The 14,649-nt window shown below is 49.5% G+C and overlaps 1 protein-coding gene across 4 annotated transcripts in view; it reads right to left on the bottom strand.

The window, feature by feature from the left end:
* Positions 1-572: 572 nt before the first annotated feature.
* Positions 573-14,649, bottom strand: part of RBM33 (RNA binding motif protein 33) — a 112,943-nt gene continuing 98,866 nt past the window's right edge. For 3 of the 4 annotated variants that reach the window (XM_079931416.1, XM_079931418.1, XM_079931420.1), the window contains 4 exons: positions 14,410-14,619; positions 11,891-12,079; positions 3,960-4,048; positions 573-3,738 (listed from right to left, as the gene is read on the bottom strand). In XM_079931416.1, coding sequence (XP_079787542.1) covers positions 3,690-3,738; positions 3,960-4,048; positions 11,891-12,079; positions 14,410-14,619 — 537 coding nt within the window. In that variant the 3' untranslated portion in view covers positions 573-3,689. The remainder of the gene's footprint in view (positions 3,739-3,959; positions 4,049-11,890; positions 12,080-14,409; positions 14,620-14,649) is intronic. The other variant, XM_079931417.1, reaches the window with a different exon arrangement.

The following is a 14,649-nucleotide window of genomic DNA, read 5'->3' as shown; positions in this document are numbered from 1 at the left end:
TCTCAAAACAACACGGCCTCAGTTCTCATCTACCCTCCAGGCAAGCCAGCCAGGCCTCCTCCTGTCCAAGAGCCCGGCGGTCCACCGAGCCCAAGGGGCTGGGCCTGGCGCGGACGCCCCTCCTCCAGCCCGGGCCGCCAGCGGACATCTACCGAGCCCACCGTGCCCGCCGCCCGCCCGCAGGCCTCCCCAGCAGACCGGCTGACTCCTGTGCAGAGCCAGCGTGTTAGAATAAAGCCTCTGATGGACCCTCGTTAGCACCCCTCCGTGCTACAACTCTCCTCGCCCCACTTCTAGGCTCCTTCTTCCCTCACCCTGGACACCTCCTCCCAGCCTCCTTCCAGCAACAAAGTCTGTTTGCATAATTAAGCCAAATGCCCTTTAAAAAAAAAGACCCCTTTGTGCAGGATCTAAGCTGTCACAATTCAGAAACGCTACAAAACCAAGCATAAACAATTGTTTATCCAGGACCTTTACAAATCATGAGAAGGAAGACCCCCAATTAGAAATAGTTATGATGACGCCCCCCCTCCCCTCCCCCCGTCCCCTCCCCCGCCCTCCCCGGTGGGGAGAGGGCACAGACACCTACTTAGCATGCTGCCTGTCCAGAAAGGGGGGAACCCGCAATATTTCTTTTGGAAAAAAGAGACGATATTTCTCCTTAAGAAGGATATCAGTATAAGAATTTAACAAATGTGGCCAGACCAACGGTAGTGCAAGGTTATGCTCAGATAAGTAGCTAAGTGAGCTTCTGTTACAGCATAAGATCAAAACAAGATATAATGCAAAAAGAAAAAGCACCTCAGGTCCACACAGTCACCTACTGTCTTCACCTTATGAGATATACTGATATTTACTGGCTTCTTGAATTTGTGAACAAATAATACACAGGTCAGGATAAATGTATTGACTTACTACCATCTTTATAAAAATCGAATATACACACAAACACATCAACAGTTATGGAACTGCAGCCATTAAACTTTGATAAGACAACACAAAGGAACTAACAAATAGCTAAGATGCTGCTGAATTGAAAGCATTTCCAATAACATTTAGTTTTAAGAGGTCCATATTTACATGGTTGTTAACTGCTCCTGCATACCCTTTAAATGCATGATAACGAAAGAACAAAGATAATGGTTGCAGCAGATCTTCCAAGAGGGTTCAGCTCACCGTGGTCTGATTTCACTGCGAGAAGTGCACCAAAAATGGAAATAACGTTCCTTTCTAATTCTGCTTCTTTCTTTCCTTTTCCAGTTTCCCTCAAGGAAAGCAAAGCCTTTGTTCCCAGGCCTGGCTGGCACTAACAGAGCCCGTGCCCAGGGGCCGTGTGCATCAGGAAGCGACCGCGGGAAGCCTTTCTAACCAGTCCTTTCCGGAAGGCCCGGCTCGACTAGGCCTTTCAAGAACTTTCTATCAAGAGAAAGCTTACTTCTCTGTGTGCGTAGACTGTTACAGACACACACCTGTTCCGGGGCACCCCTGTCAGACTCAGACAACACAAAAACAGACCTTAAAGTAGCCATGAGGTCTGCCTTGAACAAAGGTGCCCAAATAGGATTCGTTTCTTACCACTAACTAGAAGAAAGTACGCCTGAATGGCTACTTTTCAGAGACAACATGCAGATTTTTAGCTTCACAGCCACAACACACTCAGACTATTTCAAAAAGCGGTCAAATTTTGTATACTCAGCTCACTGCGTCATTAAGTCCTCGGTGATAAAATAAGTCCATTAACTGTAAGCCTTCCTGCTGCCCAGGGCGGGGAAGTGGTGTGGGTCCCTCCTATGTGGTGCCTGCATGCTACCCAACTCACCACTTCAGCGCGGCTCTCCGTGGACTGAGCTCCTAACCTGTGAACGCAACTGTATCTCTACCTGTGAGGACGGCGGCAGCGGCCACTGGCCATCTGGATGCTCCGCCGGAGCACCCGGGGCCAGGCTGGCACACACCACCACCTCCCAAGGGTTAGGCAGGGGCTTTCTGGAGCACGGGGGGCCAGGCACCTCAGCTCAGGGGGGCGAGGGGGTGTTCTAGCGTGTTCTGAGTGCCTATAGTTTCCCGGAACCGAAATCTTCTGAAGAGCAGTCATCAGCACCCACCTTCACATTCCAGACTCACTCCTAGCACACGGTACCACAGTGGAATCAATGCTACAGGAAGTCTCACAGGGTCTGAAATGCTCTTCTCTGGTTCTGGTAACTTAATTTGAAAAAGTAATACAAAATTTCAACTGTGAAAATAAGAAGATACAAGTTCACGTGACCTGTGTCTTAGCTCCCAAGAGAAGGCTGAGAAGGAGGGACGCCTTGCTGCAGGGGGGGCTGCCTGCTCACATCTGGTCCTCGCTGGGCTAACCAGACGCATTCACCGGTGGTAACAGGCTTCTATTTCCCTTAATTCCATTAATAAATCTCACAGGAAATCTTAGGTATAAAATATAGCTAAAAAGTCTGAGTATGCCCCGGTATCATTTGCTCAACTAGTTCAGGTCCACATTAGAATCAATCCAAAATAGTGAAACTCCTTCATGAGCAGAAATACAATAAGGCACTTTTTTCCACATTTGCCCAGAATGAATTTTACTACAGATGACTTTAAGGGGAGGAAGCGTCTCTCACCTGAAGGAGCCTACCCAGCATCCCAGAGACACACTGCGCCACACGCCACGGAGAACGACAAGCCAGCGCAAACATCCCCTCGCTCTCGGGTCCACTGAAGGACAGCGCAGCCCCTGCTCAAAAGGCCTTCAAAAAAGAAAATCTTAGTCACAGATTGCCCAAGAATGTTCTCTATGCGTCACAGAGCCGGTGACATGAATATGCCACTTGGGGCTGCACTTAAAAAGAGGAAAAAACCGAACAGGCCTGCGAAAGCTTCAGGCTGTCCTACCCTCCTCACCTGGCAGGTATGCTACGCTCGCCTAGCAGGGAGCCCAGCGAGCGCTGGAGGTGAGGGCATCCGGACACCTGCGCTCAGCCTGGGGGCGTGTGACGACGCCCAGCAGCACTTCCGCCGCATTCAGAACGAGTATAAAAGGGGGCGCTCCCTTTGGAACTAGGACTATACAGTTGGCGCTTTTGGAGTATTTACAAGAAGCAGAATCGGCCACACAATTGGCACCACTCCCAACCACCCTCATACCCTGCTTTCCAGGATATGCAACTGCCAATCATAAGCACCCGAATTTTAACCTACGTTTTTACAAGAGCCTTTTGAGGGCTTTCTGAGACGGTAAAACAAGTGAAGCTGGTTGAGAAAACGCTCATCTAGCCTGCACTGAAGATAAGTGCAACCATTATCAAATATTCTTTGCTGTGAAAACTACTGAGAATTTGTGACGTTAATGTCTTTACTCACTCTAAGTCGCTGTAATCGATCATACATAAGATCACGAAGAACGATGTCTACATGCATTGTAAGCACTTTGAAAACATGAGAAAGCGAAACCTGTAGTTCTTTGTGGTGACAAGAGAATGTGAAGCGATCTAACACCGAGTCGAGTCTGCCGCGTCCCGTAAGGTCAGCTCTTCTGGAATCAGTGCTGGGCCGCTGGGCGCTCCGGACGACAGCCACGCAGGGCTGCGGACGGAGAGACCTAAGCTCGCGGGGCTCTGCGCAGCAGCTCCCGGGAAGAAATTCCACAGCGCGTGTGCAGCGTTACGGTCAGGCTCTCCTGCCAGAAATCACTCAACAATCAGGGCCACATTTATGTGGGACAAATCTATCATATGCCTGTGGGGATTTAAAGAAACAGTGACCATTAGGCTACCTGTGCACATCAGCAGGCACGGGATCAAGCGGAAGAAACATGCAGACCGACAGAGAGGATCCACCACACCCGGGGTGACCACCCACGTCACAGGAGGCGGTGGCGCGTCTCCGCAGAGACAGACAGCAGGTGGCAGCACAGACTCCTCCCATCTCCCACCTGTCGCCAGGGGCTCCAAGGCTACCTGTGGAACTTCTGCTGAAACGCTAACGCATGGGCGGGTTCCTTGAACTTGGCTATGGCTTTCCGCTGCTGGGGAAGCATCTGTAAACTCTGAAGGAAGATGACAGAAACACTTTAGAATCCTGTTGTATGGGGTGTAATATACATATAACATACATACATACATTCATTCATTCATTCATTCATTTTTATACATCAGATTTAATGCAAAATTTGAGTCCAGGCTGACACTTAGATCACTAAAACAAACTAATTCTACCTCCCTGGCAATTTTTTGTAATCTATCCAGATAATCTATCCAGCAACAGTGCTTCGCTAAGTCACTGCCCTGAGCAGCAGTCGTTCGTGTCCTCACAGCTTGGTGTTAAGACCTTCCTTCCATCAGGGGGCTTCCCTGGTGGCACGGTGGTTAAGAATCCACCTGCCAATGCAGGGGACACACGTTCGAGCCCTGATCTGGGAAAAGCCCACATGCCGCGGAGCAACTAAGCCCACGAGCCACAGCTACTGAAGCCCGCGTGCCTAGAGCCTGTGCTCCACAACCAAGAGTAGCCCCTGCCCGCCGCAACTAGAGAAAGCCCGCGCGCAGCAACGAAGACCCAACGCAGCCAAAAATTATATATATATATATATATATATATATATATATATATATATATATACACACACACATATAGACCTTCCATCATTTGCCCTGTCAGCCACCCAATCTTCTCTCTAAACCTTCCTGGGGAGGCCCAGGACAGGTGTCCTTGGAGAGTTACTTTCTGCTTTCACATCTTCCTGTCAGGCGATTTTCCACGGGGCCCTCAGTAAGCTTTTTAAAAGCACAATACTCATCATACAGGAGGAACTGCTGTAAGGCAACGGGACCCCACGGTCGGAGTGGGTAGTTATCTCCTAATTATCACTGGGGTAAATTAAGGGTTTCATATATGTAGGTGGGCCACAGTGAGGGGCAGCTGTGTCTGTGGCAGCCATCAGCATAATTTGGTCACAGTCTGTGCTTTAAAAAGTCTGAGACAAGCGGCATCTTAAATTAAACCTTTAGGGGACTTCCCTGGCGGTCCAGTGGTTAAGCCTTCACCTTCCAATGCAGCGGGTGCGGGTTTGATCCTTGGTCGGGGAGCTAAGATCCCACATGCCTCGCAGCCAAAAAACCCAAAACATAGAAGCAATACTGTAAGAAATTCAATAAAGACTTTAAAAATGGTCCACATCAAAAAAAACCTTAAAAAGAAAATTAAATCTTTAGGATTTGAAACAACCATTCCTGAGGCTACTATTTGCAGTAAAAACCAAGTGAGTTCATGAAGAAGATGGATCCATCAAGTGAAGAGACTGGTGCAGGGACAGTGAACTTTCACCTGGTCCTCCCTCACACTTGCCCTGAGGACAAGGGGCAGCTCTGTGCTTCCCCGAGGCCTGGGGACGTAGGATCCTAGGATTCGGGAGGGATGCGCCGGAGGAGAATTCGGATTTCTCAGCCGGTCCCACTCTCCGGAGTCTGATCCTTCTCAAGCATTTTGGTGACTTGCCATGTGTGTCTGCGGCAATGAGCAAAGTGGCAGGGGGGCCTTGCTACCACGGGGACACAGCCTGAGGAAGTAGCAGAGGACTCAGTGGCGGGGAACCGTCTGCTGTGTCTGGGCTTCTGTCCAGTGACGTTTAACAGCCAGAAAAAATATCTAATGGTAAAACACAACCGTTTAGAAGTGTTTACACACGTGGCTGTTTCATTTTAAAGCATTTGTTCAAAGACCTACAACAAAAGCACATAGCCAAAATATCAGTTCCTTGAAATACGTTCAAACAAGGTAAACTGGGGGCTTCCCTGGTGGCGCAGTGGTTGAGAGTCCGCCTGCCGATGCAGGGGACGCGGGTTCGTGCCCCGGTCCGGGAAGATCCCACATGCCGTGGAGCGGCTGGGCCCGTGAGCCATGGCCGCTGAGCCTGTGCTCCGCAACGGGAGAGGCCACAGCAGTGAGAGGCCCGTGTACCGCAAAAAAAAAAAAAAAAAAAAGTATACTGTATATGAAATAAGCACTCTCCATTTTAGTAAACACAGAACTCCCATGAGTAAAACATGACCAGGAGAGCGCTAAAAAAATATTCTTTCCAAAAAGTTGCTTTTCAGTGCTTCACACAGAAATAAACAGTTTCAAGTCTCCATATTACATGGCACTAAGGTTTACACACAGGCTCCCCTCGGAGGAGCAGTCAGATAGTCTGGGGCACATCACCAACCAGACCCGGACCAGTGCAAGGACCAGGCCCGGAGGTGACAGAGGCAGCCACTAGGCTGCAGTGAGCTCCGTCTGCCTGGTTTTCTGAAGCCAGTTTAGTAGATACTAGAGTTTTCCTCTTCTTTCAGATATAAAAACCAGACGCAAAAGATTTTTCTTGATGATTTCACTTATCATTAAGTTAACTGGACAAGTAAAGCTCAGCAACCTGGTCTTTAATTAATGCCATCAATTAACTTCTCTTGGATACACTGTCAGCATGCGGCTTTTCTGGCCTCTCAAATTCGTTACTTGACAAAGACCTGTTTTCTCTGCCAGCCCCCGCTTTCGGCTCACGCCCACTCTGTGCCTTATCCTTGAACGATCTCCAGCTGCTGAAGCTCTTCTGGAACTGCTCCTGAAGAGAAAATGCAAGAGGAAATGCCGTGCTGTCCTGTCACCACCAGAGGAGGCCAGAGAAGAACGTGGGTAAGAGCCAGCTTCAAGCCCAGGTCCAACCCAAGCACTGCAGCAGAACCTCCCGCCAGGCCCTGCTTTCTGATTCCATCTCAGGCGCCTCAGGCACCCTTTTCCTCTTCCGGCCCCGTGGCCGCAGTGCTCGAGGGCGCTGGGGTGTAGGCACAGCTCCATTTCTTCATGAACTGCGGCCAGCACTGTGGCAGTTCTTACCACAAGACTTGGGAGAACTTAACCTAAACTTATTTTGTCCAAAACTACAAAAATCGCTCGATTAGGAACAGACAAGAAAAAACTAACTTGTTATGATACCACAAGTGATTATCCACACTCTACAATTCACAGATGGAATCTGGATTTTGAAAATACTATGCTCTTCTTTTGAGAAAAAGCATGTCAAGATGTCATTTCCTCTGGGTGATTTCACAATGTGGAACGAAGGCATGAAGCTTCCTCTTTACCATTTACCAATTTATAAGGTAAGAGGTAAGAAGATAGCTTATCTGTATCTAAGTGGTTTAAAGCTCAATTTGATTGAGAAGGTATCAATCAAGAGAGCATAAACTTTCAATGAAATTTTTTTTTAATATTTACTTATTTATTGGCTGCGTCAGGTCTTAGTTGCGGCATGCAGGATCAGTTCTCAATAGTCAACAAAAGTAATAACACTGTCTTAAAATTTGTTTTCTGTCTGTTCCCCTTTATTGACATTTCTGCACCCTTTTCCAAAAAACAAAACCTATTTTCAGATATAACACTGAATTGCTAAAACTGTCAATATTCAACCATTTCTGACCTACCAAAATGACAAGTATTGGCGATCACTTTATTGCGAAGAGAGGAAAAGACGCTGTCCACTAATAAGCTAAAAACTTATTATGACCACCAGCTTCTACTTTGAAAATATGTGCTTCTGCTAATCAGTAGCCCATTTCCAAATAATTAAACACTTCAATTCACCCAGAATGAACGAAGAGTTAAACTTTGTCTCCAGTCTACACACTCACTCTGACCCCGCCCCATCTCCCCCACAAATATGGTACTGGCCCTCGGAGAGACAGGCTAACTTGCCCACGCCCACCCTGATATACTTCTCATTTTTCAGAGACAAGACATCTGCAGAAAATTTGAGAATAACTGTGCTACTATAAGTAGCAAAATACCTGTTAAAATACTCCTTTAGTTGGCCGCTTCCTTTGTTTATATTCAGCCATCCCATTCAGGGCCATTTGACTGAACTGCCACAAGGCACTACATTAACAGTAGAAGAGCTGTGACAACCCACAATTTAAAGTCCAGAAAAATGTCCATGCTGTTCAGAACCTTGGCCGTTTTTTCCCTGATTAGGAAAAGTTCTTCCTCTTTCTAGAAAGAGCTTGTGTTCATGTCCATGTATACTAATAAATTATAATATTATGGGGATTCTTTCTTTTTTTTTAACATCTTTATTGGAGTATAATTGCTTTACATTGTTGTGTTACTTTCTGCTGTATAACAAAGTGAATCAGCTATACATATACTTATATCCCCATATGAATGTTAAGGGGATTCTGAAATGATTCTGCAGTCCTGAAAATCAATTAAACTATTCTCCCACTCTGGCCAACAGTTCCCAGCACCTTCAGGAATCAACCTAAAGCCAAAAATGATATTGATATTAGTTGTTTTAAACAAGTGAAGTTGCTCAAACAAGAGCCCCACTGATCAATCATTAGACATCTACTCTCTCGGGCTCCACCCCAGACCTGGTAAGACACCCTGGGTTGGGCCCAGCCTCCAGGGACAGCTTGGGAACCATCGAGGGACACGTACCAGGTCTTCCTTTCTCACGCGATGGCACCTGCACGTGGTGGTGGCAGCTGGCCTATGCCCATTAAATCTTTCCTTCTCCAGCCTCGCAGCCGGGCTCCTCGAGCCAGTCCTCGGGCAGCATGGCGCAGGATCCCTTCATTCCGGACCCTTTCTGCACGCAGCCCACCCGACCCTCTCGCTGGTGACGGGGCAGCGTCTCAGGCCCCTTCTCGCGGAAATCGACGACTCCTCCAGTGCCTGTTCATATTGAACTAATCATCGCAGCGTGTGTGGTCTTTTTTGATGCCGATTCTGTTTTTTCCTCGAGTCCTGTGTTGGGGCTTCTTGTGTCCACGGCGTAAGTGCTGTTCTTTCTGCTCTGATACAGTTTAAAGACATCCTGAGGCCCTCCTCTTCCACACTCACCTTCATCTTGTACAAACGTGTCCTGCAGGTAAGAGCCCGTGTCTTATCACATGGTCTGCCTGGAATCCTCTTTTTTCTTTTGGGATTATTTACAACAGTGTTTTCAGAACTTTGTGTGCGAGCCTCCAGTTAACAGTTTTTCCCATTACGGTTTCAGATCATGCGGCCATGCCTGTATTTTCTTTAAACCTCGTGATGTCGGTTTTCAGAAAGTCTACATTTGACTATGCCTGGTGTTTTCCTTCCCAAACGTCCTGAACTTCAAAATGACTGAACTGCTTTCACTGAGATCCCAGCTTTCTCCACATCACCCACCAGACATCCCTGGTCAGTCAGAACCAGACGCAAAGAAGGTAAGATGGTCTCATCCCAGAAGGCGATATGTTCTAACGTGACCCCAACTTACACGACTGCTCAAAAGGGCTCCCCCTCACTGGGCGGCCCAAGATACCCACCAGAATGAGGGCTTTCCAAGTGTCTGGTTCCCTGGAACTACCGCACTGGGAGCTTGGCAAACTTGGTGGGTCCCGGACAGCCTCTCCTCAGCAGCCTGAAGCGAACCCCCCAGAGGACTCTGCTCTGGGACAACAGGCCGCCTTTCGAGAGCACACGCTTTCCCCCTCAATGGCATGTGGAGGCCTCCATGTTTCTTCCATTCCCCCTTCCGGGTGACGCCAGGGAACAGTGAAAGAGGTAGGAGACAGCGTTTGCAAGCTTGTGTGGTTCGTGAGACTCACGTAGGTGAAGTACTTGGTTGGGAAGCTGCACACCAATAAACGGCAGACCTGGGACCAAAACCGAAGCCCTCTCTCAAAGCCCGACACTTGCTGCCGCACTGCCGCGTCCCGGAGGGCCCGGCAGCTTCGAGAATGAGCCGCCATGGCCACTCCGGTCACTCGGGCTCTCGGTTTAGCGACTACCTTCCAGGGTTGTTGGAGAAATCAGGAAAGAAGCCAGGGAAAAGTGAACAGCACAGTGCCAGGCACGTGTTGGCCTAATCTAAGCCTCAGCCGTTGTTACTGCCGTTGCTCATGGCCAGCGTCTGCCTTTTTATTTTAGGAAAATACTTTTATTTTTACACCGTGGAATTTCATTTCTCTATAGGATAACACAGTTTTCTTAACAGTTTTAGGTACAATCCCTCAAACAGGGAAAGAAGGATAACTAAGCAAAGGGGCTCAGAAGTTATAACTACCTTACTTCCTGACCCTAAGAGTTAATTCGACTTCAGTCTTCCGGAACGCAGCGGGAGGCCGCTCTGGGGGAACATGCGCCGGTCACCGGAGGGGCACCTGCGCGAGACTCACCTGTCTGTGGAGCCCCCATGCCCCGCACAAGTCAGCCTCCCGGAGCCCCACGTGCACCCAGCCGGCCCCTCCCTGCCCTAAGAGCAAGACCCCCCCCAGTGTCCGGGCAGAACCTTCTTTCTGATTCTTTCCCTATCACTGCTAGAGAGTACCAGGTGGGCTTATTCTCACTGCACCCTCTCACCTGAAACTCTCAAACACGCTGCGATGCTTCCTGTGTCATTTCTACCACTGGTCAGAACACTTCTACAAAATTCTATCATTTTTCCTTATTCTGTCAGGGAGACTACAGATAAATGTCTTTAAAAAGGACTCTTTAGAGAGGCTTATGAGAACAGGTTAAGGGGACAGCACACTAACCGGGGAGTGACGCCGCCACACAAAACAAGCAGAGCTCACGTGCTGTTACTGCCGTTCCCATAATTAAAGGCCCAAAGGAACCGGCCTTCCTGGTCCAGACACCACCTCTTGCTGTTACACTAAGTGAACGCCAGGTGGCACCACAGCCCAGCCCACCAGAGACTTGACACACGTTTCTTCCTCAGCCAGCGCGGCGGGCCGGGAGGCCTGGGTCCCCTAACCCTCCCTCTGAAGTGCACTTATACTTAAACCACAATGAAGTCTTGTTATAAACGCCTTTAAAAAATTTATACCTAGCAATATTATTCTTTAGCTATCTAATGCTGGCAGAAGCTCGCTATCGACAGATCAGTTTGTTTCCGGACGCGCAGGCTCAGCGGCCATGGCTCACAGGCCCAGCCGCTCCGCGGCATGTGGGATCCTCCCGGACCGGGGCATGAACCCGCGTCCCCTGCACTGGCAGGCGGACTCTCAACCACTGGGCCACCAGGGAAGTCCCCTTTCTGTGCACTTTTTACTCAGAAAGCTAACATTCACATCCACGTCCTACGATTTGCATCAAACATCCTTCCCAAGCGCTCCAGCCTCAGACATGGGTCCTGGCGCAGGATGGAGGGCTGTGCTGCTCGGGGGGGTGGGCGTAGGGGGGTTGCGGGGGCGGGCGGGAGGCGGGGAGCTGGCAGGAAAGGCCAGAGTTGGGGACTACAGACACGCTGCTCAAGGAAAAGCAGGTCTACCCACTGCGCTGGTTTGCCTCCAGGGCTCCAGAGGCTGGAGCCATCAGGGATTTCAGCGGCAACTTTTGTTTACAACACAACTGGAGACCCATCTGCAGCCAGCTCGGCAGAGACCTTCACGCATTTAGAATTAGCCAGTTTAAAACTTAAGAGACCAAAATATAGTCCACATTATTTCACATTTGTAAAGTCTAAAGCAAGTTCCACAGGTGTTAACATGTGAGGCTATTTCTGAAAATTAAGGTCAAAAGGCTAGATACTTTAAAATGTTAAAATTGTTACACACAAAACAAGTGTGTGACAGAGCAAAAAGGTTGTGTGTTTGGGCGCATATAAGAACTTTAGGATAATATGAGGGTTTCAAAGGACAATCTGTTCGGCTAGAATAACTATTTCATAAGGTTTCTGAGCACCTGATAATTTCCAAGTAATCCAAGCCTAAGGCAAAGTTCTGGCATCAAGTGTGCACAGCAGATAAAATACTTGTCCTTCTTCTCGAGAGTACTGTTTTACCATGAAGTAACCAACACAAAGGGATCTTAAATGAAGAAATAACCGAGTCTTGGGAAGGACAAAGGGCACAGACAGAACGGGCCCCAGGTGACCCACCTGAATGGGTCCTACTGACATCAGCAGGCTCTTCAGCTGGGCGTCAGTAGTGGAGGAAGAAAGCCCTTCAACAGACACGACGCAGGGCTGAGGCTTGCACTCCACCACCCGGAGATTCTGCTTGTTCGGCATCAGGCGGCCCCGGCCCATCGCACCTGCCATTCCCCGGCCTCTCCCGTGCATGATGACCTGGCAACAACAAAAGGAACTATTCAAGGTTGAAGCTTGGGGGTTTTTTCACAGCTACTAAGATACAAAAGTGAACAAATCAGAATCCATTAAAATACACCGTGAACGACAGGACCTTCTGTAGTTTTTATCCACTATCAGAAAAGGGTTTCATGTCTAAATAAGACCACAGTACCCAGCAAACTGGAGTAAAAGAAAAGGAAGGAAAAGGAAGCAGCGAAGTCTGCACCTATCTTGGTGCCAAGCATGGTACTAGGTAGGCACTTTCTGTGCTACCATCATCCTGTAGACGAAGCAGCAGGATCACAGGGGTTCAGAAACCTGCCGCGAGTAACACAAAGATCTGGGTCCAGTCCTTAACGGCCCCGGAGCCCAAATTTCTCCCACTGTACCACAGGCAAACCCAGCGGGGACCAGGGGACTGTGTATGGTGCTCCCCACAGCCGCCTCCCGGTCACTGCAAGCCACAACACTGCGTACCCTGGAGGGCAGATTCTGCAGCAGGAGTCTCCCACTGGCTGCACCACTGCACCTTACACTCCTCTGCAGGGCTTTCAAAACAAAACCAAAAACCCAAACTACAACGACTGAGTGCCCCTGTCCCCCACCGAAATTACAACAGCACTGGCCTAAGGTAGGACCCAGACCTTAGCATTTTTTAAAGCCGTCCAGGGCTCAAAACCACTGTTCTGGGATCTTTTAAACAAGAAGGAACCGCTGAGCTTTCCCGTCTTTTCTAATCCGGAAAGTGGATAAAGCGCCAGTGCCCCCAGACCAGGACAGCAGTGAAACGCAGACGCGGATGTGACTGGGCTCACTGCGCTTTCCAGACGTCCTGCCCAACTCTGCCCGAGAGTCGGGTAGAAAGAGCCAAAAATGACCTCCCGCCCCATCACAGAGAAGGGCACAGAGGAAGGCAGACAGAAATCAGAATGGAACCCTTAGTACATGAATGGGTGCCACATAAAGGGAAACTGAGAAAAGAACGCAACACTTCGGAACATTCCACAGGAGGCGACACAACTACTCCTGTGAAGTGAGTTCCCAGAGTGCAAAAGGGTATTTCAAGAGAAGTCACATGGGAAAACACCATCAAAAAGTGCAAGTTTCACTGCCTGGAAACCAGCAGTGTGTTCTATAACATTAATAACAACATTCTCTACTGAGTGGTGGCTCACATTCCAGGTATCTTCTTATAAAACCCTCGCAAGAGCCCAAATAAGCCAGGAAAGATTACTGTCCTCACTTTTATAGGAGAGTAACCTGAGGCTGAGGATGAAGAAACACGAGTGCTTTATCTGTGTGTCCAACAGACTATGGGGGGGAGGGGTGTTCTACGATCTTTCTCATAGCATACCCAGGGACAACACCTGACCAAAGAAAATTTAGACTGGAGCAATTTTTAGAGAGTATATCTGAAGATACGACTTAATGTGTCTGTGCCTGTGCCACCTGCAGCAAAAATGTCCCTACTCTGTTTGTCCCTGGATCATAAGGTATTTATGAGAAAATAAATCTGGAGTAACTGAATTACTTCAAAGAACGGTCTTCAGGCTAACACTACTCCTTAATATCACCTGCAAGGCAAGCAGAGAGGATGAACTGGCAGAGTTCAGAGCTTTCTAGAAGAAACTCAGAGCAAGTATTGTTGCTCCTCTTCCACCCTAAGGTCATCAGGCAAGGGGCATCTGGCTTCTGCGCCGAGAGGGGACCTTGCTGTCGGGCAGAGAGGGGGCCCTTGGGAAAGCTACAAAGACACCCTCACCAGAAGCTGGGGGGGTCCCCACCAGGACATGATGGGACAAGGGGGACGCTCCTCTCCTCGGGAAGGTTAAATTCACAAGGGGTACTGGATGCCCACACCTCGTCTCCCACACTGAGCTCGGAGAAGGAAAACACACCCTCGACCCCCAGAGCAAGGGAGGGAGGAGGGAAGAGCCGGGGGGAGAGGCACTTTCTCGGGCAAGGTACTTCACCCCCAAAGGCTTCCCATCTGCGAACTGGGGTGACGAGGAGGAAGCAGTCTCTGGAGGAGCAGCTGGCAGGGGAGGAAGGAGCGCTGGGCTGGGCTCTGTGCAGGGCTGTCCCCAGAGCACAGCTCAGAGCTGCCCGAAATACCCGCAGCCTGGGTTTAGGGTGATTTCCCAGCATCGTACCACTCAAAATGTCACAAGAGGAAAGCGCTTTTGTGAACACGTTAGCTTTCAAAGCCAGGGCGAAGGAAACTATGGTTGGTTCATCCACAATCTGAGCACTCCTGCTGCGCCAGGCACTCCCATCAGTGGGTTCACGGGCTCCGCTCCTGGGGCAGGGGCAGTAACAGGCAGTACCTTCTTGGCCGGGTGAATTCCTTGGATGCTCTTGATGCCTGGAGGGCCGGCTGAGTGCACGTGGGCCCCCACCGGAGGGTGCTGGGGCTGCTGAAGCGCCCCCTTGGTCAGCGTCACCTTGCGGGCAGGCTGCTGTCTCACTTCTGGGGGCTGAGGGAGCCGTTGAGGCTGGCCCTCCAGGTGAAAAAAGCCATCGCTCTCTCCTCCCTGCTGAAACCAAGGCAGCACGCTGGTCAGTCT

The sequence above is a fragment of the Stenella coeruleoalba genome, assembly GCF_951394435.1.
Source record: "Stenella coeruleoalba genome assembly, chromosome: 9".
In the NCBI taxonomy this organism is placed as follows: Eukaryota; Metazoa; Chordata; class Mammalia; order Artiodactyla; family Delphinidae; genus Stenella; species Stenella coeruleoalba.
Note: the sequence above shows the minus strand (reverse complement) of the source record. Positions and strands in the feature narration are given on the sequence as shown.